Raw genomic sequence first — 26,622 nt, forward strand, 5'->3', positions numbered from 1 at the left:
ATTTAACTTGAAGCAAAAGCAAAGAATTGCAAGTGCTGATATGGCTGACAGGAACAGAACACACGTACATGTAAATAAGTTTCTAAAAATGGATACTGTAGGGATCTAAAAACCTATAAGTCAGGGAAAAACTATCCAAACATTTTTATTTCCAACAACATGTGTCTAGGATGGAAAAGTGGTGTCTGCAGATATCCTACTGTAAGTTCAAACACTATTTATCTCTTTCTCCCCTTCAATCCCGCTCTTTTCAACATTTTGAGCCTTTTGCACCATTTCCATTAAATATTTTCTGCCTGTGTCACCGAATAAAAGTACATGGATCTTGCAAAAATGTTCCCAGTGAATAAACCAACAGCACTTCATGCAAGTTTCAAGTTACAACACTCTACAGGGGTACAAATATAATTTAGGGCCGTTTTCCAATACTCATCTTCGTCTCTGTCTCAGGCTTCGTTCCCAAAACCAATCCCCGATTGTGGGCCTGAAGCGTTGAAATTACATTGGATTACTGTAATTTTTGGCTTTCTTGCATCTTATTTGATGTTCTGTGGCACTATTAGACTAATTACTGCGCTTACAGCTTCAAAGTCAGCTAGTAAAAAGACAGTTGAAGCGTAAGATGGAGCCGAAGTTGAGTATTGGAAAACGGCGTAGGCTTTATATTTGCTAAAAATTCAAAGCCTTTTTTTTTATGGCTAATGCTGAAAACCACTACCACCATTTTCTTCAATGGGAACCGGTTCTTCAATTTTGATGAAGTGCAACAAAGGAACTGAGATAATCCTGGGAGGATTAAGGAAGCTTTCAGATGAATATGTGGGGATTCAGGAAGCTCCATGGTGAAAAATGCCTTGAAAGTCAGGTTGAATTACAGGTCATAAAGAAAGTTATCCACTCATTGACTCAAGTTACAGAGAAGTTGGAGGAAACAGTAAGGATCTGTGAGCATTTTTACCCAGCTCAGTTACAAAGTGCCCCTTGTACTGCCTCACCGTGTCGGCAGAGTGTGACCCTTGGGCGTGAGGCCTCATTTTCTCCCCCAGAGCATGCCACCTCGCCCGGTAGGACACAGCACTGCCGAAGCAGTAGCAGTGTCGCCTGTGGTGTGCGGTCGCGGCAGCAAAATAGACATTGACAGGCCCTACTGGGTGGTGGCTTCAGGGGACCCAGCAGAGAACTGGGGGCCGGCGCAGGGCGTGAGTAAACAACTGTTATAAAATCTGATGACAAATAATCCGGCCGTCTATTTTAGTTGATTCTTTTCCTCTAGGCGGGATGCCAAGAAGTGGCTCCGAGTCCCTACATGTGTTGATGACTTTCGTGTTCCCTTTTCCTCCCAATTTTTTTCCCCGTTGTAAATTTTACAAACGGTTAAGGATGTGATTCCACCTCCTGGTGTTCTGCTAGGAGGCTTTTGTGAAACTTCTACTGTCTAAAGAAGTAAATTCCCAAAAAATGACTACGAAAGGAGAAAAAGAAATTCCAGGAGCTGGTTTACTGGGCAACTTCATAATCATTCTTTGGGTTCCAAAACCAAATGGTCTCTTTTATTCATCGTATTAAGTCATATGGAATAGCCAGGAATATTCCTATTTTGAAAAGGAGGGTCATACTCTGTCAGTTTATCTTAAGATTGTTTACTGTGGTACATCTATGTTTTCTTGTATCCACTTGCTAAACATTCAACAGGACCTGAGATCCAATATAACAACAACTTGCGAAAAGGATGTTGTTTTTGGCCTTCAGAGGGAGTTTAAAAAAATAACAGATGGGGAAGGAAATGCTCAAAAATCCCTCCTGCGGGATACAATGTCATGTTTTTAATCTTCAACAATCAATGTCGTTTTCCTCATTTTGGTTGTTTTTTCTGCTCATCCCGTATTCCGAAGGGTGGTTTCCCTATTTAGAAACAGTACACTGACAGCTGTGCTATTTTTTGCCGACAATCTTCCTCAAAAAGAAAAGTGGCACAGTGGTTCCACTGATTGCCAATTTTTGACGCGAAGTTCCTCTTTTTTTTTCAAGGAGGCAGGAATTTCAGGGGTATATAAAAACAAAATCAGGGCTACTTTTCAAAAAGTTATGCACTGTTTTCAGTTGACGTTACTGACTCAAAGTAATTTCTTCCTTGACTGCTGGCTTTTTTCTCTTTTGTGGCTTGCTAACAATGCGTAGCCAACAAAGATGAATAGCATGAGGAAGAATAAGGAAAAATTAAAAACAAAAAAAGAAACAAGATCATTCTGCAAACAAAGATCTGTTATCAACCTTGCCTTTTTTTTTACAAGGAAGTTTCCTGGACCTTCAAATCTCTGACAAAGAGCACCAAATATATGAGCCGATTAATGTGCACTTTCTGCAGTAAAACAGCAGCAGCAATCTAAACTGCACAGTACATACATCACATTATCTGTTCGTGGAGGAGCCAGCAGAACTGGCCTCTTTGCAATCATGCCAATCTACGTGTAGTGAAGCTGGATTCTGAAGGAGTTACTGTGATTTGGGCTCAACTTAAGAGACGTTTGTATTTTGCACGAACAGATGCTTTATAAAGCCTTCAACTATTAACTAATGAATCAAGTTACCTCTCCGATTTTCTTGTTATTCATTATTAAAAACCTGGGTGTATTTGCCAAGAATTGCAAATGAGAAAGTTTTGGTTGTTATTGTGCAGCATTTGCCTTCAACTGAAACACCATTTACATGCACCATATTTGCAAAGCCAAATGAAGCCAACTGAAGACAAAATGGGACGTTCAAACAAACAAGACTCCTACACCCCTCTGGTTAAAATACTGTAAAACCTTTTCTACATTTAACACTCTGAGAAAATTCCCTCCAGAAGCAGTTTGCAAACTTGGCCGTCATGTAATGTGCTTGAACATGTAGAAGAATCCATTCAACAGCTGACATCCCCGAGCGTTACAAATGCCCTGAATATTCCATATTCATGTACCAGTAAATTGCTCTACCCATGGTTCATATGGTTATCTTTCCTCAAGCCACCTTGCCAACTGCAGCTCAACTTCGAATGAAGCCAAAAAACATGTTCCATATCAAAAGCAAGGGAAACATACGCGTACAGGAAGTGTTACATGTACATGTGCTTAACCAATCACAGATAAGAAAAATCTTTTCTGATACGTCTTTCCTGAAGCATACAGCTGCTGTGTGGTCTGCGACACAGCAAATACCAAAGGAAGGTAATGCCAGCGATCAAACTGTGCAGCAAACATGAACCTAAAAAGGAATCCCTTTTGTTGAGACAAAGCAAGTCTGCCTCACGTACATGTGGGCCATTTTAAGGCCTGTCTGTTCAGACCTTCAGTATTGTAAAATGTTCTCCTGCAGACAAATCCTTTCTGGAGAGGAATCCTCATAAGAATTGTATGTATCTAGCCAGTCACATTGAGGGACATTCAAACAAGTTTCAAGAGAATGAACAGAGGAGAAACCCATCTTTCAAATTACACAGGTTACTGTTAGTTCACTGAGGTGTCCACAGTCGAAACAGAAATAGAACTATTTCACTGATGGGCTTCTATTTTACAGGAGGGGTGGGGGGATGTCTGTGCTTTTTCAAAAACCCTGCCAGCAATTTTGGATGTCCCTTTACCCCTACATAACGAGAAGCATACAATGTGAGATATTTCATTACGACGCCCTTTTTTTCTAACTGAAGGCAAATTTAAACACGTTTTTGAATTACAAATAGACATCCTGACTGCACTGACCACAACGATAAGTAATCCACCCTGCTCAGTGATCATGAGAAATTCATGCGAGGCACATTAATTTCTTTTTTTTTTCTGAAATGACAAAGCAAACGGAAATGAATGGCATAACATGCAAATAACCAAGCAGTGCCCAGTTCCTTGTCTCTCGTTATCTGCGAGACGGGCAGGCAGGAAGGAATATTTTCACCAGGGATTTCTGCAGAGAGTCCAAGGTGCGCACCCGGCCGCGGTGCACGCAATGCACGGCGACCTCATAGGCAGTTCTAGCTGTCCATCATACAGCACATGCACGGGAAAACAATTCTCAAGTGTCAAAATTTTTTTTTTAAAAATAGCTAAGTGCCTTTGCCGAGACGCTGTCACTTTTTCGCTTGGAATTTCACAAAAGAAGTCTACGCTGTACATTTGTAGTCAGAAATTCTGTAAAATAAAGAAAACTTCTTTCACTTGATGGCAAAAAATGCTATGGCAAAATGACCAAAAATCAAAGTGAGAGTTTCTAAAATTTATCTTGAAGAGATTGGGGCCATGTTTTCGAGACTGTTCCAACATGTATATCTGCATTAATTGTGTTCTTTGAATCAAAGTGCACGTAACACTGTCAAATAATCCCTTGACAGGATAAATGAACCAGTTTCATCATGTACTGTACACTGTAGTGGATATCTGTCATCAGTGATTGTGAACAATTTCTCCCCTGAAACAGAATCTTCTTTTGAGTTATAGTATTTCAGATAAATGAAGAAGACGAAAAACTGTCCATTATGGAAATGGAAAAAAGAATTTTTTTCCATAACAGTGTTGTGCATCTCTCTTGAAAAAAATGCTGTGTTGTTACAAGGTTTATTCTGCAATGCAGTTTTTCCACTATAGCTGAAAATTACTGCCCAACACAAAGCAGCCGCTAGAACGTGCACCAAAAAAAAAAAAAACCCAAACACACACTTTTACCCTTTTTGTTAGGAACTATTGTCCACTGTGCAATGGCTACCCACATTTGGCACTGTTTTTGCCTTCCAAAAACAGTCTGTTTCCCTACAAAGACTGACGAGTTGGAATCATTTGTGTACTGATGTAAATTAATACTGGTACACGAACATGTGAAACATGCATATGTTCTGTACACAATATACGACTGTAAAAATCTATGGGCTTCAACATGAATACACTCAAAGTTCAGCTCAATGCAGCAAGTCCTACTGCCAATTCTGCCCATGCTTGCATTTTACACGACATACAGCATTCCTTTCATTTTCACTTTTCCTTTTCAGTGCCAATCACGGTGTTCCGAGGGGCTAATCAAGCCAGCCTGGATAAAATTCGACTGCTTTGACTTAGTTTCTGTTGCAAGGATGGGTGGGACTGACACTCTCGCATTTCCCACTGTTAATCTTTGTCCATTAACAATCAAAACCAATTGGGCGCTAGTCTGTATTGCTTCAAGCAACCAAATCTGTTTCAATTGCACTGTATCACTCATGTCGTCAAAACAATTTCACTTTAAAAAAGATCTAAACTCAGACCCCATTCAGATTTGTATCTGTGACGATATTCTAAATTGTGACAAAGTCCATGGTATTTGAGGCAGTTAAAAATACAAAATCCCACATTATTCCAGATTCTGTGTCAATCGTCCGAGTGGGACAAAGGAAGGCTTGTCAGAAATTACGTTTAGGACGAGGAGCAGCCCCAATATACATGTATGTGAAGGGTGTAGGATTTGTCCATTCTGTTACTACAATAAATGTACATGTACGAGTATGTCGAGTTTTGCTTTTCCAACCTGGCGCGACCGTGTAGATCTTTTTTTTTTTTTATATTGGGGTGTAATACTATGAGAATGTGCATTTAGGAAGGGGGTCTTCCCCGACAGTGAAATAAGCAATATTTTGTTGTTTGAAAGTATCGGTTCCTGTACGTGAAGTCACTGATCGGCATATTTAAAACTGACAATCAACCTCAAATGTGGACAGATTCCATGCTAAAACTTCCAGAAAGAATAACTGGCATACAGTTGAAGTCCCTCTAAAAATATTGAAAGCAGCTTCCAATAGTTTGTCTAAAACTCGTACCCGCCATGGTACGTACATGTACGGTACGTAAACAGACAAGCACGCACGTGTAATGAACAGGGTTGGTCAGAAAGTCATACACAAAAGGCGCACGCTGGTTCCATATGGAAAGAAAATATGGCCATCACTTCCCCAATATTTGGCCTTCAGGAGAAATGTTTCTTTGGAAATGCTTGCTGCAGTTCAAAATCAATACTCAGAGTGACTAGGGTCAAAGAAATATTTTCCAAAAAGGACAAGTTTGTTTGCCAGTTTTTGTACCGCAGGACTGAATATCGACGGCTGTATTTTTTTCTCACACAACTCAGCATCAAATTGGAGTCAACACCCCTATTGTCTGGAGATAAAAACGGCATTGCAAAGGTACCTCTACATCCAATAATTGATGACAAGGAAAGCTCACCTCACTTTTGCTTTTCACAATGCTTTATCAGATCAGCACAATTTTTAAACAGGACAAATCAGAAGTTCAGAACCACACAAAATGGTGGAAAAAATGTTGTAGAAGCAGGTATCACTTTTCATGCTTGTTCTACCTTCTAATTTCTAATCAACAGAGTATGAGGATTGAAAGTCTAGATTTGTTCAATCCAGGAACAAAACAAATACAACCTGAGGGAGATACTACATTTATCATTTTGAAAGACTCTCTGGGGTGGATTCTGAATTCACAAAATATTGCAGAGTGTTAAGCTGGGCTCATCAACTGCATCTATCTTTCTTTTTGAAATACAATCTGACCTTCCAAAATTATTTTCTTCCAGTCCACTGCAATGGTGTTCAAACCTGGAAACATTTCAACAATACAACCAGCACTTTTTTTAGCTGACTTGTTTCCAAATATTAGTATCTCTAATACATAAAAATGTCAAAGGCTTGTAATTTGTCCCATGTACGAATGTGTATGAAGAAAGCATCCCCATCACTAGATCAGAAATGAACACTGATTCCTCCCTCCCCAAAAAAGTTAGTGATTACTGCCTGCAAAATGGCCAAGTACCGCTATTTTGCAGCTAAATTAACAGAAAAAGGGAGGAAATCAATGAATGAGAAAAATTACACAAGTAGTTTCTAAAAAATAAAAAGAAAAAATGCCTAAATATCACTTCTTTCGACTCGGGGAAAACAAAAAGTTGTTCAAAAAATTCTTCAAGAAATGAAGATTGACGCAGTGTATTACCGCTATTTCCACATCGTTTGCAGGAAGTGATAGAATGTTTTAATATCAAAATCCATGTACAAGGCACACATATCCCCACCCAAGTTCCATGTAGGTAAATACCAAATTTTTTTTCCGGTCCAGCAAAATACTGTAAACGCCCAATATTTGACAAATGTTCAATGGTCACTTTTTAGTAAAAACCAACCCAATTTGTTCGGACAAAAGAAATTGAAACCTGAATGTTTTCCTCCACGAATGACTTTGTGTACGTGAAATGGTATAACTTTGGATTTCTGCAGGTACATGTACAACTGAACAGGTCAATGTTTATTTTCTTCAATCAGTTCCATTACTGCAAGATCAGGTGTATGCTAAGTACATACTGATATGCAATACAATATGGATCCATTCTTAGACATTCAAACGCAAGAAAACAAAATTCAAAAATCTAAAAATTAACATCCATCAAAAGTTTCACTGCGATGCCATTTACTAGTACTTTACTTGAGCCAGATTATTTTGCCGATCTCCAGATGGAATCGGGTCTTAATTTACAGCCTCTGGTCAGCTGGCTGCTTATGAATCGAGCAACCATGATGGTTCAACATACCGACCTTATCTCAAACCTTGTCCGACAAATTTCAGGGAAATAAGGCCACTTTCTGCTGACTGCACCCCACCACTTCGGACACCAAATATCCTTGAAGTCTACTTGTGCACCAAACAATCAAAAAGAACCCAAATTTAGTGTCCAACTGAATGCAAAAAAGGCGCATGAAGTCAAGAGAATGGTGTCAAGATGCCATCCATGTTAGTGTTTCCACGGGAAATTTCACCAATTTATTTAAATGTCAAATTTATCCCCCCCCCCAAAAAAAATTCTGTACATCAATCTTGAAGAAAAATTGAACGTAAATATATTCCTTAAACAGCAATAGTTGATTTAAGAAGTAGCAATCTGCACGTGCTGAATAATTGTTACAATGCAAGGAGACAACTGGTCTATTACTTGCAACAAAATGGTTCAGGAAATTCAACCCCTAAAAAAAAAATGGCCAAAATTTTGCAATTTCAGCACCGATCGATGCACGGGATGTGTGAAAATTGCCAGCAGGACAGGAGGTAGGACATAACTGTGCCCAGAAAGTGGGAAAATCCAGCCTACCTTTGTGCCACAGGTACATACTTGGGTCCCGGCAGGCCGACAGGTAGAGCTGCCAGCTGTAGTACATAGACATTGGGTTGGCCTCCATTGTATCGAGTCCCCTGAACGTGCCAGTCAGTTGCCGCACTGTTATAGTAACTACTCAATGTGTAGAGTCTGTGTGTACTACGGGGGCGATGAGCTTACGACACGGGGCTCTTATTGACTGGCGACCCGGTAGTGCTGACTCAGTCGGTCGGCGGCAAGTACCAGCTCGGTCGCTCCGCCGGTCAGGGGCTGCTGAGCTCCGCTGTGTAACGCTTGCCGTTAACAGTGACCGTGCCACTCACACTGTGTGAGTGTGTGTATGCTGAATGCTGTATGCAACCGTATTGCTGGGCTGGGACTGGCTAGGCAGACGCAGTGCATCTGACTGGGTGTGCAGTGGACAGAGAGAGGCCCAGGCTAAAGGAATCCTGGGTCAGCGAGCAAGCAAGCAGCTACTGGTATCTGGGAAATCCTTAAACCACCAGCCGAGCTCTATCAGTTACTGCAGCAGCGTTTTGTCCGAGCAAACGGTGACTATTTGAGCACCCAAACTGCCCTATCCAACATGGATGCGGATGCATTCATCACACGCCTTTGTTTCTTCTTGGTTTTTCGTTTCATAAACGAAAACCACGACAGTCACACAGAACTGCAGAGAGCCCCCAAATTTCAACTCCTTCCAGTAAGGCACAGAAAAAGCTGTCAACTTTATTCTTCTTTTTTAAACAAACCCACTCAGAGGAAGAGCTTTATAAAGTCAAGCCAATCATCAGATAAAGATCAGTGTTCTGATAAAAGAGAAGAAACCGGGCTGCCTGTCAACTATGATCAAGGCCCAACAGTACCTGCCTGCGTACACAGCTTTTGGGGAATGTCACATCAAACCACACACACACACCCAGGCATCACCACACACCAAACAGGTACCCAATAGGGTAAGGTTAGTTTGGTAGGCCCGCCTCCTTGTAATTACCCACTGTTTGTCACTTGAAATTAAGATTACAATCACTGGGTGACTTTTTTCTCCCTCTTTTTATGACTGTTTGCTTTTAACCCTAATACCTGCTATAATCCTCAGGATATCACCCACAGACACAATTATGAAGCTTTAACAAAAGCTAGCCAACTTTCAATATCAATGGTTTAAATTCAGCATCCCTAAGTTCCAATTTTGGAGTATTTGGGAGGCTTAGCACTTTAATAAGCCTTCAAAGTGGATTCTTTAAGAGTTGCTGCCCTGAATGCACATTTGACAGGCAACCAATGCCTTGCAAAACAATTTCATAACTTTAAATGAATTTTCATTGTTTGATTTATTTTTTCATTTATTCACAGTGTGAAAATTACGAATGGAATTGTCTTACATACTTTTGTATGAAAAAAAGGAATAACAGCCTCTTTCTGGATTGCTTGAAGTTCCAAAACTCGGAAAAATTACTCCTAAAGGAAGCAAAAAAATACGGAATTTGTCCTGAGTTGCACCCGAGTTTGATATCATCTTGCTCCCAATGCTGAAATTTACTTTAAACTGAAAATTACAAAATACCTGTGAAAGTTTGGAAACAAGATTCTTTCAAGGGGTCATGAACATTAAGTGCATGTAAACACATTACTTTGCAATCAGTTGAAAAGTGTTACTGCATGTATTCCAATTTTTAGTTTGTTTCCCAGACTGTCCAATTTCAGTTATATCTGTATCACTTGACAATGACAGATTCAATTCGAATGCAGTCTTTTTTTTTTCTTTAACTTTCAGGAGTGCCTTTATCTGAAATATTTTGATTGACTGAATTAAAAAATCATTTCCATGGTCTAGAAACAATGGTGGCTGGGTTCTGGAACCTCTTCATAAAAAAACCCACAAAATGTTATCAAAACCGATGAACAAGTGATGACGTACAATCCTACAAAAAAACAAACCTAACATGCATATATTTTTTTAAAAATAGCATCACTTCTAATGTTTGAAGTTTGAAATGCAACAACATGTGAATGCAGCTGCCATGCATACATTGTACACCATGCCAAACAGGGAACTGTTTGTCTTTTGAACATGACCAGAGTGGGTTTAGAACTAGATTTCAGAGGCCTACTCTTACAAGATCAGAAAACCTTCTGCAGGCGTGGTGTCAAAACCTGGTTGCAACTCTTACAACACAATCCACACATCTATTAAAACTGAAATTTTAAACTTGGTTACCACTCTCAACAACTGATCCACATACATGTACATGTTAAGTTAGAGGTTCTGTGTGTCTTGCAAACCAAAAATTACATGAACAGAAGCTGAAACTCCACTGCACACTTGATTGTGATTTAGTTTTTAAAAAAGTTTTAATGGCCCCAGATCAGACGCATCTGGCAGTGGCTTTCTGGAGTATAACTTGTGCAAAACCACAGCTGGGACCCTGCCAAGTCAATCCCCACACTATCGTCCTATTGGATGTTGCTTCTGTCCACCACAACCAATCAGAATGCACAGCTTGCCCTGTGGGTGATCATGACGGTGAAACTGTGGTGTAGAAAATGCTTCCCAGACAGACGTACTGTATAAGATGCACACAGCAAGTACAAAGTCTACATACGTACATGTTTAATGTATGATCATGACTGTGCTGAAGCACATGCAAGAGACCTGATGGTCAACTTCACTGAGAACAAGTCAAGATAACTACGGACAAATACATACTGCACTTTGTGGACAGATCAGGACCATACATTGTAAGTCATGAACTTTCAATTAAAAACTGGAACATGCTTAAATTACCCTCCCTCACAGTTTCAACAAAATTTACTTTGCATACATTAACCACACCAGGCCGCACAAATATGGTTCTTGAGAACAAAAGTATAGACAATGCACGAAACAAAAACCCCTTCGTTGCCCACACATGCCGTGTTAACTCATATGTCCAAGAATAAGCATGCATTTAAAACTAAAGCTAAGTATTAATGACACAGTTTCAGCAAAAAGGTCACCCCTAAAAACCACTGAAAAATTGAGAATTCACAATAAAAGTCCAGCATCAATCTTGTACTACCAGGCCCTCAAGTAAACCAGACTGCCGCTGTACTTTCTGAACACAAGCATGAGAGCCCTCCACAATTTTGACCAAAAAAAAACTGATAACAATGAAGTGGTAGAACAGCTTGGTGCTTGGGCAGTGAAACACATGTCTCGGAGTCTGGCAAAAAACCAAACCATCAATTAATCAATACGCACTGAAATCAAACCGCTGCGGCATTGATCACTGGTAGCCTGCAGCGCCGGCTACCCGAGGGGAGGTCACTGGGACATGTCATGCACAAACACTGTGTTGAGCTCGTTGCATTGTTGGTAATGTTTGCTCCCTTGAAACTACCTTGCTTGTGCAGGGCATGACTTCTATCATAGGGAGTCAGCTTAACGACAGGTCGCAATTGGTTTCAGCATAAACAAAGGAAAGAAAGGAAAATGAACAATTGGGGAGAATCTGAAATATTATTTATTGCTTGATTAAAGAATTCCAGTCAACATGAGTGTGTTATTTTCTAATGGAAAGTGTAATACGTAAGGGGAGGATTTCTTCAACCAACAAATTTTCTCCCTTTCTAATCCTAAAACCCCTTTTCGAGTATAAATGTACTTGATCTAAACAAAGTTCATATTCAATTAAATCTACTAGTAAGGGGTGCCTCTGGATATGATGATCATGGACAAGACTTGGACTGAGAGAGGGCTACTAAAACCAGTTTACAAGCAGATGAATGAATTTCTCTTCAAAACTGATGCAAAACTTTAAGATACATGTGTACAAACAATGCCCAATGTAACAATCTCCCCCTTGCCTGACGCACTTGTCACTGAAAAGAAATTCTGCAACTGAACTAACTCAAACTTCCCCCACATACAAAAATTCCCATTAAACACCAATCATCATGAGCCTTTGAACTCGCTGAGATTTATGACATTGTCAGAGAGTGTTCCCTAAACTGCCCACAGTGCAGTTATCAGTGACAAACGGGGAACCAATTAACATCACTCAGTCTGCCTGTATGTTTTACACTGGAGACCCCATGCTGTCATTCAGAGGTATTCCACCTTTTTTCCTCTGTTAATTTTCTTGGTGTTTCTTTTGAATGGTACATAAAGCTTGTGAAGTAGGACCCATTTATCAGTATCACCAACAGGGAGTAGAATCGGGTAATCTTCAAGAAGCGTTTGTGGTTGGGCAAGCTCATTATTGTAAATTAAGATGAAACCTGCACTGAAGTACTCGTAGATACCAACCCTGTCTTCATAAAACCATGGCAATGTACATGTGTCCTGAAATCAAGTGTTTGGTAACATATATTTGAAATTGTTTTCTCCTTAGAAATTCTTTATTTTCATTTGTATAGATTTAATTTACAATTCTCCTTTTCTTTTTTGTTTTAACAAACTTTTAAAAATTCAATTAATTTTATATCAATCTACCAGTATGTTTGATTATCCAATTACAATTTTGTTTTCAAATTGACAACTTTGGAGCCATATTTTAAAATTTCTTTTCAGGGGGTTCTTGAACATACATTTTCACCTTATACTCCCCAAAACATGTAAAATCATCCAAATATGGTGTAAAAATTACAATAAAGAGATGAATCCTCCAGAATTAACCATTCAAAGACTGAAACTTGACTACTTGAACTCTTTTAGAATCATCCAAGTTCTGTTCATGATTGACAGAGAATCTACAGAATTGGGTATCATTTATAGACCCCTGTACAACCTAAATATCACCCCACATATCAACCTGATGCCCCTCCTGATGAATGAAGCGTGACCCCCAAAGGGGTCAAGAGGGACCCTGAGGGTATGACAGGGGGGACCAATTAGCGCCTCTGAACACCGGGAACTTTCAGGAACTTATTGCTGTTGTTGGTCTGCACTGTGCACTGTGTGAGGCCTCAACAGCATCTCCAAAGTGGCATGTATCGCATTCTACAAGAGACATTTAGAATCTGTGGTAGCCAGGAGTCCGACCTACCAGTGACGACAGGCTGACGAAGGACTGGGAAACCGTTTTTACACTTTGTCTGACAGCAGGGATAAATATCTGTCAGAGGCAGAGTTGGATTGTATTTCATTAGTGATAGAAATGACCCACACTACATACTTCATCATTTTGATCGTTTAAAAAATATATGCATGTGCACAACTAGGATACTTGAGTCTGTGGGTACATGTTAGCATGTCCCCTGGTGACAAGGAACAAACCACAAACACTGCTATACAGGTACATGCATAACTGCTGCACACAGTTGTGCCACAGTCATTGTCCAGTTATGCAAATGTGACTTTTTTTTCCAAATATTACATCCAATTTTCATGTAACGCTTGCCAAAATGTATGCCACAAAATCCGAAGACTTGGTGCAACAACCAACATCACCCCCCAAAAAATTACAATAATAATGAAACCAAAACACAAAACCGGTTTTAAAATTGGACAGCCAACAACCTGTAGTGTACACAATGCAAGGTGTCTCTGACTCAAATCGCTGTGAGACCTGTCCAATGTCACGACTCCTGTCAGAAATGAGAGTCAAAGGGAACAGAAGGAACGCTTACATTCTCATTTCCAATTGAAAAGGAATAAATTTCCACCGGCATCTGCCAAGCTCAGACATTTCCATTCTCTTAAAAAAAAAACCTGCATCACAAAATGAACCACAAGACAAGATTTATGGCCCGGTAACACCCACCACCCAAGGAACCCTCCCAGAAATTAGTCCGAATACTTGGCAAGTCACAAATCATGGAGTGCTTGCCAGAATATTGGCTTACTGACAGCTGGCATAATTTTCAGGAGTGCCCAACAGTTTCTGTCACCGTTCAGCTGCAGCAATTTCAGATATGGGTCACCTTTCTCTACAAAGTCCAACCATTCTCTTCCTAAAGAAATTCAAAATCAAGGTGAAATGTGAAATTCACAGTGAATTCATCTGACATAAAACAGGAACTGATATTTTAGACTCACAATGGCTTTTCATTCGTGGGTTCAATGCACAATTAAGGCTTAACATGTACATCAAGACTTTGCAAAAAACCCTATTCTTTTCAAACTGTTTCTCCTACGTCCTTTGCTCTTGTTATACTACAAACTCTAGTCTAGACATGTTTTCACTTTTCTTTTTCTACTAAGTATGTTGGCCTCATTTTCAGGGATGAAACGTTTCCTTTCCAAAATATCTGGATTCTTGTTTTATTTTGTTCCACCAAATTTCTTACTAAAGCCACAGCACAGCCTCCTGTACATGTACACCTTTGACAGGCCTGACGACCTCAAGGTTAATGACCCCTATCCTCTTGTTACAAAACTCTTCGAACACCCAAATCATCTTTAGTAGCCCCATCTTTACAACCACAACCTTTCCCACTGCCATTTTTGCCTGAAGAATCTATCAGGGGGGAGTGAATGCCAACACAAACAAGCCTTATTAAATCCTATTTAGCTAGAACACCCTTATCCCCTCAACCTGAAAACCCTCTGAGAATATCACCATTCTTCCAATTCACCAGTCAACCCTTTGATCAAACACTGGGCAGAATGAAGAGAAGAACCCCATTCTACAGAGCATTTTATGGGGGGGGTGTATCAGTTACAAGAGACAGCAAAGGCAAGGACTCCATTTTCAAGCCAAACAAACGTGACAAAGTGGAGAAAATCACTGCACAATCCAACAGAGCAGCACAATACGTGTCTGAGGCGGTACACTTCAAGTAAGCCCTAAAAGCTACTAGTATACATGTGCATGTACATGTATATGCACAAGTACAGTAGCTGAGCAAGTTGGTGAGGTCTTACACCTGCAATCTAGTGGACTTTTTTGTACACAGTACATTTAACCATTTCATGAGAGGCAATGTGGCAGGAAACAATAGCGTTCCTTTGCAGGACTTCTAATGACAGACATAACAGACAACCACAATTTTAAGATGAGACCTACATGTACTAGCAACAGCTTTGTGTCTTTATGAGTCTGCCTGATGAAGGTACTACAAAGTACATATGAGTTTCCCAGACAAGGACAAAGGTGAGCAACAGAGGAATTGGAGGACCACTTCTGTCAGACGAACTCTGGCTCTGGTAACTTTATGGCATTCGATTGTAATGACAGAACTGACATACATTTAGAGGCTCACTGGATTGTTCACCTTCCTTTTACAAGGTAATTGACACTTCTTGCAGTGTGCTACAAGATCCCACTTGTTTGTCTTGGACTGGGTTATTACAGGCCAGGATTATTGTTGGTTAATCTTCACACCGCATAGTAAAAAAGACAGAGAAAGAAAGAAGAAATAACAACAGTGAATGTTCCTGCAGTGTCAGCCAGAATACTGGTGGGGCCTTTTATGACAAGGGCAACAGCTGACAAGCTCAAGTCAGTCTTCTGGGAAGAGAGTCGAAAAGGGTTTCCATCATACATGCAGACAGTTCTTTTTTTACCCTGTTTACCTTTGTTCAGAGAACGAACAGCTATTTTGTGTATAATTTATCAATTTTTCATCAGATTGGGAAAGTATTCTGTGCTTCTAACATGACTGTGTTTGTTTCATCTACAATGTACATGTACATTGTTTTTCATGTTTGAATCACTATCACTGCCACTATGATAGCGCACACACGAGTCCCAGTCAAATTCTAAAAGTTCACTATGCCAGCGGCAAACTGGCTACTTTCTGTGTATCTTGCTATATCTTGGCACTGTTAAAATAACCCAGCTATCAAGCTGGTCAACAAATCATGCCTGGAAACGACACCAGCTTTTACAACCTCCTTACACAAAATTACACGCGCTAATGGGCGTATTGGGTAAACTTGGACCACTAGATTCATCTGGCAAATCAGGAAGCCCCAATAAAATCAGAGATTAGCACATGGGGATGGTGAGCAAGAGGTTGGAATTACAGTGAGGGGTGCACAGTAATTAACAAAGGGGGTAGGTTGGTCTACATGATAAGGGGGCTACTTTATATTGTTTCCTTTGACACCTTTATGGTGGCAGCTGTAGAGTGGGGGTGAAATCTTGATTACATCCCCATTAGTTGAAGGAAAAGCAACACCAAGGGGATTAGTGCTACCTCTTGAGATAAAAAGACTTTTTTTAGACTGAGTATGGCAAATTTTTATAGGGGTTCAGTGCAGACAACCAGTAGCTGGAGCTAATGCATGGAGTGAAAATATTCATATCCTGGAGGCATTTCTAGAACAATGGACTCTTCTGTTGATTCCCAAGCTGGCTCTGCAAGATACCAAAATACATGTACATAACAAAGTACACAATCTTAACTTTTGTAACATTATTCCTTGCATAGTTTATTTGAAAAAGATGCAGATTTTGACACCACTTCCTCCGCATTGCTCATATTAGCATTTACAGCACAACGCACAGATGTCTACAGGAGAAAGTGAAGGAAACACGCTGTTGTACAATGTAATACATTGATGATTCATCTCTGTTGACAGCTTTAATTTAATCAAATGTAGAACATTTTTTTTTAAAAGTGCACTCTACTCATATACATGCACAATGCAAAATGATTCACTGCAGGACTTGTGTGTGTATCATCTTCCAACAGCATTTATGTGTGGCTCCTGGGTACTATTTTTAATTTCTTGGTAACTTTCATACACACATGTACCTACTGACCATCTGGCAAACAATTCTAAGTAACATTTACATATGTACATATTTTTGTTATTAAGCAAGGTTGGGCTATTATCACTCCTTATCAGAAATTCCAATCAACCAGCTTGGAAACACCTACATGTGCTAGTATCATAGGGTACCACTTCTGTCTCTGATTTCCATTATGCATACATGTACATGTAGGCCACAAAGCTAAAAGCCTAATACTGAATTATCAATGAACCACAAAGATAATTCCCTTCTGAATAGTGGTTTCTTATCACACATTCCAACCTAAAAACCAAAACAGCAGGCATAATATTAAGCAGACACAAACAAGACACTTCTGTTGTATAATCAGCTAGGACTGCAAGCCAATTGTAGCTCAATAATATTATGAAGGTCCGGGAGGGAGGCCCACACTGTGATGCAGAGCAGTAGTGGGACCTGGGAGCATGTGTGTTGTGTAACACCGTATTCTGACATTGACATCCAGAAACCTAACATTTTGGGGGGGACGATGAACTAAGTTTGAGATTCAGCTTTACGCAGACACCTTTCAAACACCACGATGCTCGGCACTGTAACTTCAAAAAGTGCCACAAAGGATGAGCACCTGATGCACAAAAGGACCGGTTGACTGGGTGCTCGGATACAGCGTTGTAAGACGAAGACCGACCATCAGTCTCCACCTCGTCCAACTCAGCATACTGTGCACAGTCAAGAGCCTTGTTAAGTACAAGTCCGTGGACCCGCACTTGTTGGTTCAAATACGCATAACTCTAGAGCGTCCCCCAAGCCCTGTCCAGGAAATTACATCTGCATTTTGGCTTCGCATCATTACCTCAATGCTCGCCTCACCACTTGTCCACCTCGAAAAAAAGGAAACCCAAAACAAGGTCCGTGTTTATTCACCTCCCCAACCCTTTTTTCCTTCTCCCAGATTCCAAAAATCGGATGTGCCATTCGTTCCTTGCCGGCACGCCACTGAACAGCCACCTAGATACCCCGGCCGATCTCGAACGGCCAAGCCCTCCAGGCAACCTCAAGCGGAACACGGCTGAACGACGCAGCGTCCACCGAACGTGATGTATCCCCGCGTCTTAGGCTCCGGCTAATTGAGCCCTGGGTACCATCCACTACAGTAAAGACTGTTTAAGGCCTAAATACCACTCCAGATTTCTTCTTCTTTTTGTTTTCTTTTCCCAATTTGATTTTGTTGAACAAGATCTGTTTAAACAGCCCAAAGACTTCTATACTGACTTCAATGCCACTGAAAAATTGCCTAGCAACTGTAAGTTTCCATGGAGGGGGGGCAAAATATTGCTTTTTTAAAGGTCTTTATACCCCTCAGTAAATTTTGAAATATCTTTTAAAGATTCAGGAAAGGAACAAAACCAGGGTTGAATAAAATTCTTTAAAAAATGCACAAATCTGGCAAAATCCAGCAAAATACCGTGCGTAGAGTTAACCGTACAAATCTCTTTTAGAGGGCAGGGAGAGATTCCACATACCAGAAACTTTTTCAGTCTGAAAGATTATTCATTCCGGAGGAAAAGTCAGCAGGAAATAGAAAGCCAAACAAACAAGAAAAACTAAAAATTAAACATGTACTATCACAAACTTTCAGCAAGTTTTATGGGAAGACGATTTTAAGCAATCCAGCTCATAACAACAAAGGCTGCTTCTCTTCAAGTCCTTCCCTGGAAGCAACTTCAAGTGACACAGGAAATTGCCCACATCACACAGACAACATCCCGTCCTACATTTGGTGTAAATGTTGCATGTCTTGGCTAGTCACTTCCATGCTTTATCCATGATACACCACACTGAGTGCCCACGTGGGCGACAGTCTTGCAAAGCCGAAATGAAAAAGGAGGGACGGGGGTCAGTGTTGGCATAGGGCCACGCAGGACAAAGCACTACAAAATGCTCCGCTGTTCAGCGACTGTGTGTGTACGTTCAGAGCATGTGCCCAAGTTTCCGGTAACTCTCCCTCCAAGTCTGGTACCCCCACTCCACAGCAAGCTGTGCCCAATGCACAATTGCTGGATAGATTGTTCAAATTCAGTTATTTTTTTTCTCTCTGAGTAAAAGATGACATATTTCAAACACTCGAAAATTGATTGCCACAATGATGCAGTTAACCTCGCTCTGCACTTTTAAGGTGCATCTTAAATCAGATTGCAAGGGGAATTGAAAGTAATCATGCACTGCAGGTGAAGTTGTCTGATTGGCCAGGCATTAATCAGTGCTGTAAATGTTGGTGTGCTCATACTTCAAACTTCTTGAACAGCGCAAAGTTAGAAACTTGTGGTGTGTACATGTACTTAACTGCCATGCTAAAACTCAAAGACCAGAAAATTTTTTGAACAGATTTCTATTCTTATATTATGCTCATGTTTGAATTTGAGTTTGATTTGGAACACCAGCAAGTACAGGTTCAGATCTTATCTGCAAAATCTTGTTTCAAACTTTCAAAACTTCTAAATGACAATGTCAAAGTGGCTTAATATGGGTACCTACATGTATACCATCAGTACCGTACTTATTAGGCACACCACACTCCCAAATTGGGAGCGGGAGGAAAATTAAAATACACTTGACTGCGCCCATCCACGGATTATTGTTCAGCACAGACAAAAGTCCCCCCAAAAACTCCATTCCCAGTCCTCAAGGAACAACACAAAGGGCGTCATGGGTGCTGTGACAGGAATGGGTGGCAAAAAGTCTGACTTGGTGTGAATGGGCTGGCGATAACAGCCGATAACGTGCCGCGGTTGCAGTGTTAGGGCTTTCTCTGTGGCGGCCAATCGCCTTCCCAACGACCTCTACGCTTATATGCTCAGTTGTCTTATGGTGGGAGGGGGGGACAGAATTTTTTTTATCAATTTCATACAGTGCTTGTGTAAACACGGGCACAAGTGGGTTCATCGCCACAGGCTATGATTGACACTTTGATGGGGTTAACCAAGTCTGCTTCGCAGGGCACACAGTGCTACACATAACCATATTTAACCTTGAGGGAGTGTGTGGCAGGGTTCAAAGGTCAGAGTTGAGCATGTGGGAAGGTGCATATAAACACTGGGGGCAGGAGACCTACCACACTGATCAGAACCCTGTAACCACTACATGGTCTGTGTTGATAAATGTATACATGTACTTTTACCATAAGGGATGATTCCACATTGCTTTTGCCATCAGAGAAGTGAGTGTTGAAAGCACAATTTCACCTGGCTTTAAACTGCCATATGTTGCCAACATAAACTGAAAATTGCTTTAAAAGCTTCTCTACACAATCACAAAATTTAATGTGCATACCAAACTATTATGTATAAGTGCACATATAGTGTAATTCGACCACCAGAATTGAAAGCCATTACTGCGGTGGCACAACGCTCGTGGACAGGTGGTGCGCGCGCGTTACATGCCTCTTCGACCAACAGGGTGTCGTGATTTGCCAAATGCATGCGCGCGTCAAGCTGAAGAATATGCGCGTGAGTGCAGTGCCACAGCAGTTAAGGCATCTAATTGAATTAGTCTGTAGTGCACAGTGTATGCTCCTGGCTTTGTGAATATATATTCAAGTTATGTACAAACTACAATGCAGCAATTTGTGCCACTTTGAACTGATCAGGTTATGCTGTAAAGTAAAGAACTCAAACAGTGGCGATACCATCACTCTACCACCACTTGTTGTCCAAGAACATTTTGGCGGCAAAAACAAAATGCCAGAAGCTGGCTGGGAGAATGAGATAACCAAACCTGTCATCAAGGCCAGCAGGCTGGTAGCAAATTGAAAGGATGTCCTCATAATGGGTCCTGGACTCCAATGACATTGAAACTGAAACCGAATGTCTGATGTACTTCCAGAGGGGATCAGTTTCTTGTCAGTTGAGGGAAATGGGCTGGGGGCTGGGATATGCTTCCAGGAAATGCAAAGGACTGTGTGGCATTAACCCTTTAAACTCCTTGAGAATTTGGTTGGAAATGTTTGAATCCTGCCAAATCCACGACCAAAGTGTAGAAAACTACTGGCGAATTCAGAGCAATCGAGGACATCGAGGCTTCAAACCCGCCATTTGAAGTAGCAATGTAGGGGGATCTTTAAAGTCCTTTAATTAAAACCTTCTGGTGGTATCTACTAGGGCTGACTCGGGGCAAGTGTGACGGTGTAAAATATCAGCCAAGTTGACCACGTACATGTATGACCGGCACTGACAACCTGCAATGCAAAACTGACAGGATACTGACTGAGCTTGATAATGCCAACTGTGACACAACCTCCGACTGATCAAAAAATAGAGACTTTTTCCACTACATCAAATTAAACAAGTTACATGTACCATTTTGTTCAGCTCAGTTTTCTACAGGTGGGCATGTATATTGACTTCCCTTTAAGGTGCTTAGTTCTCACAAAAAATCATGCTTTGCAGTGCCCCCCCCAGAAGGGTAGTTATTTCTGCCTCAAGGCATAGTTTCTTACAAGACTGATCTTGAATCGCAAATGCTACTACTTTCATGAATGGTTAAGTACAAAATAAATTTTAAAAGTGGAAGTCTTTCCACTTTTCCAAGACCCATTCATAATTCCAACCAAAAAATACACAGTATATAGTCACGACACAGTATACTTAAAAAAACAAAACGTAAAAACTGCTCCAATGAGGGACTGTCAATGCCCAAACGTGACCAGGACTGCAGGTTGTTAATAACATTACCATAGCACAAAACCTTCCATGGTTAATCATTACTACCAATCCAATGGATGCTACAGACACTGACTTTTTCTCTCACCCTCTTTTTTATGGGCGGGAAAAAACCCGCTGTCTAGAAGTCACGTATCATATCTGTTGTAGGGTGATAGGAAGCCAGCTGTCCGGGCACAGGAAGAAATACTGATCAAATGGGCCATAATTGAATTTCCTCCTCTGCCAACTTTCCCTTGCTGATTACGCGCTGCGTTGCCGAGCCTTATTTTCATAGGTGTTTCATTTTCCGTGCTTGGAATTTTAAAAAAAGGAAAAGAACCTGAAACAAGTGAATAGAAACTATCATGACAGGAACAAAAGCAGGATTTTACTTCTGTTTATCTTACTGGGATGACAAAAGGTTTTCTGGGAGAAGAAATATTTGGCTAAGCAATATCAGTTCCGGACTTCTTCTTACACCGGGTACTTAGAAGTGCATTCTACCAGCATGACATGTACCTGTACTTTTTACTGCCGGGGAAAAAGGGTCTTATTTTCTTAGCATCTACAGCCCAGTTCCCAGGGTCTTTTGTCTTTGCCACTAGACTCTAGAATTCAACACTGTCCAATCTAAACAAATGGCACGTACAGCATATCTTGTGCTTTAAAAAAAAATTAAAGAACTGACACAAACATCAGCTCCCAATGCAGGGATTTGCCAAATTCAACGAAGAAGTGTTTGAGTAGTTTGCTGGGGATGACGCCAGCCTGCAATCTTCTTGATTCCACTGCTGCAAGTCCAACCTAACAGTCACTGACTGCCAAACAGGCATAGACCAAATTTTCTTACAGTACACTGCTTACATGTAGCTGATCTCTGCACTGTTTAGCATTGATTTACATGTACCGTACCAGTGTGACTGAACCAGCACACTGTGAAACATAAAGCTGCTTTTAGAACGTGACCCGACCCCACCGTGACCTGACCTGACCTGTGTGACCTCATTAGTCTTCAGGGCACATTCTTGCATCATGTGGCAAAAATGTTGGGGAAAAGGGATGACTTCGAAAAAACATTGGCAAAATACAGCTTTCATGATGACAGCATTGTGAGACTTCCCACAATATTGTGGTGGAAATTTCATGGAAGAAGGTTTACTGCAAGCACAGTTTGGGCTTGCCATCATAATTTGATGCGGTGAATGCTAACTGCTGAAAACGTTGGGTCCAGGTTTTTGCTATTGGTGGTCAGCAACAGCCAACTCAAAATCATGATTTTGGATGGTTCGCACTTTCACGAAACATGGAATACACTGGCTAAAATCTTTCCAACCTAAACACGGTCCAAAATTTTAAATGCCGTCAACACTGTGTATTGAGAATAAAAACAATTTTTCAACATTGCTTTTAAACCGCAAGGCACCCTGGACCTCACCTTAGCCGTGTGGAAATTCCGAAGAATAGGTAAAGTTGGTTAGATGCCCTATGTCTGTAACTGGCTGTATGTTGAAGAAATAACTGCCAGACTACTGGCGCGATTACGATGAGTGAAGGAGCACGTAGACCACTATTATTCAATTTGGAGGCTATGTAGATCTATCTAAATGCATCTTGGTAGCTATTGTCACCACAGATCCTGAAGACTGCTCCAATCTCTGACGGTCCTTGGGAAAAATAATTACCTGTGCATACATGGATCTCAGTTTGCCAGGCTTGATTTCCAAGCTCTTGGAGTCACATTATTTACCTGTGTAGGCCTATCCTGAAGGCTCAACTCAGGTCTAAACGTATTGTACGTCTGACTCAGCCTTACGTACTCTTCCAACAGAACAATTTCTATATTTTACAACATGGCACGATCTTCCAATAACATTATCTTGGAAACAGTGTCCATGGTATCTCTTTTTGACACTCACCTTTCCACTTGTTGCTTAACTGACTGTATGCCCTCTCTAGTTCTCAAGAACAAAAACACTGTGACAACAACTCAAAAACTCCCTCTGTTAAGCAGTTAATGTCTCTTAACTTTCTTCAGAAGCGTTCGACAAGAAGTTTTAGATGGCCACTGACAAGCTGTCCCGCCCAAGGCCTATGCTTCCAGATCAACACACATGCACCCCAATGCACGAGCTTTACACACTAGCTTCACAAGTCAACAAACCAAAAATAAAAAACAAATCTGACAGCAGTTTTCCCAACAAGTCAACTCTACTACAAAGAGACAGAACCCACAAAGTAATACCTCTTTTATATCGCACCTGCTGAGCTGTAAAATTGCACCCAACTCCACTATTGTTCCCCTACACAAAAACCCACCCAGCCAGCCATTCAACTCAATCCCATAATCCTGTTCATGACTGCCCCCCCCATTTACACCAACATTTAACTGCTCAATTTAGCAGGCACAATAAAAGACAGTTTAAACACACTGCAGGGTAGGGGAAGTGAAGCTGTCATATAATACAGATCTGACTTCTGTTGAAGTGGTTGTAAGTCTGGTCATTGTTGCAACTAAATGGTCAATCACATCTGAACAAGGGCCTCAAATAAACAGCCCCAGGGTGGGGAAATGCACTCTTGTCTGGCATGAACTCCTTGGTACTTTGTCCCCACTGACACTTTTGAGTAAACAAGCCATTAAAAAAAATCTTGCAGGATGAAAATGGGGAGGAATTGTCACCATTTTCCAACCACACAACGTCCATTTTCATTAGGATGCCACAATGAGTGATACATCAAAACAGAGAGCTACATGTATGATTACTCTTTCTGGTACAAGCTGAAACAGTGTTACTGAAAAATTGCCTTATAACTCATTTTCTCATTTAGAATACAGAGGTAGAGCTTTACCTTCAAAACTTTGGATGAGAAATTTATTATATAGTTTTTTAATATATTTAAGTTCTTCGTTTTCTTTTACTTCTTGGGCTTAATCCTGTGCAGCATTCTGCCCTATTAGAAGCCAAGATTTAACAATGAAAACCAATCCATCCTATGTATGATTCAAGTGGTGTGAAACGGAACAGTGCTCTTATGGCAAGTCCGTGTGTACCATTAACACATTGGCCTACAGCAGTCATGAAGAAAGTACTGTATCTTTGCTTGCCATGTAAAAAGATAAATTATTAAACAAACAAATTTTCACCCAGGTGACAAAAAAATATTCCTAGATCACATGTTTGGCTTAAATTTCACTCCAAATTGGCCCCTAAACTGCTTGATCTGCTGCTGCCTTTGAAAAAAGTCATGTTTTCAAATCCAATATATTATCATAAGCACTGTTCATGTAGCATACCACAACCAGATTCCCTGAGCTAGGTCCATACATTTATCCGCAATTGAACACGAGCATTTTTCACGTCTGCAGAATCGCTACCCACTTGAAAGCTTGCGGGGACAAGCAATCCTCAGAAGTGTCGATGTTTAAAAAGCTCTGAATGAATGTTCAGGGCTCTGATAAAGTCTAAATAGCGTTGGCATTTCCTATGAGTATTATTAGACCTGGTCATGCTGGCAAATATAGTAGTAACATTTTTTTGTTAAATCTAGCAAACACAGCAAATGAATGACAAAATAAAAATCTTGACAATCTCTCTAGCCTTTATTATGGGCCTAGGCCTATCTTATTTCTATTGTTAGGTTTTCCAATCTTTTTGTACAGGGCAAATAAATTTGGTGTAGGCCTACCGAAGATAAAGACATGGTACAATGCCATTATGTATGGCAACGTTAGCACGATGCAAAACAACATTGTAACAGGCGTACATCCATGTTTATTTTTAAGGTCCTGTGCATGTTGTTGACTAAACTGTAGGCCCTGGTGCAGTTACAATACACGACAACACGTGGCTGTATCAATTTTTGGTCAAGCTTTCACAATACATTACACACTAAACAGGTCATATAACTAGTTCGCATCCATCCACCACATTTTGCTCTTCAAAAGACCAGGTCTTCGTGACAGTTCTTACCCGTGTATGTCTTCTCTTCGAACGGTTCGAGGGCCCCCTTCGAGCTTTTGACCAGGAAAGACTTCGGCATGATGTCTGGAAGGCAGAATTCAGGCTGGAAATCGACGGCATTTGGCTCGGTTTCCGAAAGAAATTGTGTTCTCCAAACGTGTAACACTAGTAGCCCTACAATTTGCATATAGCACAAGGGTGACGTCATGTGTGCCCAATACGCTTGCGCTGAACAATCCCAGCTTTTAAAGATACACAAAAGCCTATCCACAAGGATAAATACTTTGAACTTAAGTGAACAAAAAAATTTAGTTCTGTTATGTTGTTGACTTCGTATACGTCATACAAGCCAGAACTCTACCAAACTTGACAGGTTTTCATACTTTGGACAAATCGTCATCAAAACTAGCCCACTACTAGAAAGTAGAAGTTGTGTGGTTTATTGTTTTTCAAATAAAAATTCAGCTGCATTCGTTATCAGAAAAAGGCAGCGCCGTAAATTATAAAATCAAGCAGGATTTTGAAATGCTGCCAAGTCAACAATCCAAGCAAACCCTTCGCAGTTTCAGATATGTTAGAAGGATCATCTTTGTTGTTTTACACCCAGGACAGTTCAAAACTTGAAGCAATTCAGAAAGGAAGATCCGCTTTCGTGTTGCTATAATTCAGTGATGTTTTGCCAACTGATAAAACCCTTAACTTATCAATTTTATCAATTATGTTATTGTATCCGTGGACAACTTACTAAACCGTTTTCACTAGAGGCGGATACAGAGAGGGGCAGTGGGTAACCTGTAAATTTCTTTTGGTTCTTTACTTATTTATAGTGTTAAAAACTGAAACGTAGTATCAGTGAATATTCTTGCATGATAATCATAAATACTCTACCAATGCCACAATAAATTCATCTTGAAGACGTGCGTGTAAATGATTTTTTGCCTGTTGTTGAATTTAAATGTGGATGTTGTTAAATTCGTCTTTTTTTCACACGACTTTGATCTGTATTACTGCTGCGTTTTGTTCGTCCCGATCAAAACTTTGACGCCTCGTTTTCCTGTTTTTGGTAATAAAAGTAGCTTCCTCAGAATAACAGTAAAGCCTTTCGGCAAGCGCGTGGAAATAGAGAGGTACGTTTGCCACCAACAGAGA

The 26,622-nt window shown here is 40.6% G+C and overlaps 1 protein-coding gene across 2 annotated transcripts in view; it reads right to left on the reverse strand.

Moving 5' to 3' along the window:
• Nucleotides 1–25,657, reverse strand: part of LOC110985767 (uncharacterized) — a 53,732-nt gene extending 28,075 nt beyond the window's left edge. Inside the window, exon 1 of one of the 2 annotated variants that reach the window (XM_022247070.2) lies at nucleotides 25,483–25,657. In XM_022247070.2, coding sequence (XP_022102762.2) covers nucleotides 25,483–25,552 — 70 coding nt within the window. In that variant the 5' untranslated portion in view covers nucleotides 25,553–25,657. Of the gene's footprint in view, nucleotides 1–8,139; nucleotides 9,013–25,482 lie in introns of those variants that run through there. The other variant, XM_022247069.2, reaches the window with a different exon arrangement.
• Between the last annotated feature and the right edge of the window lie 965 nt (nucleotides 25,658–26,622).

The sequence above is a fragment of the Acanthaster planci genome, linkage group LG02 (assembly GCF_054643075.1).
Source record: "Acanthaster planci isolate LZ-2023a linkage group LG02, COTS_SCS, whole genome shotgun sequence".
In the NCBI taxonomy this organism is placed as follows: domain Eukaryota; kingdom Metazoa; phylum Echinodermata; class Asteroidea; order Valvatida; family Acanthasteridae; genus Acanthaster; species Acanthaster planci.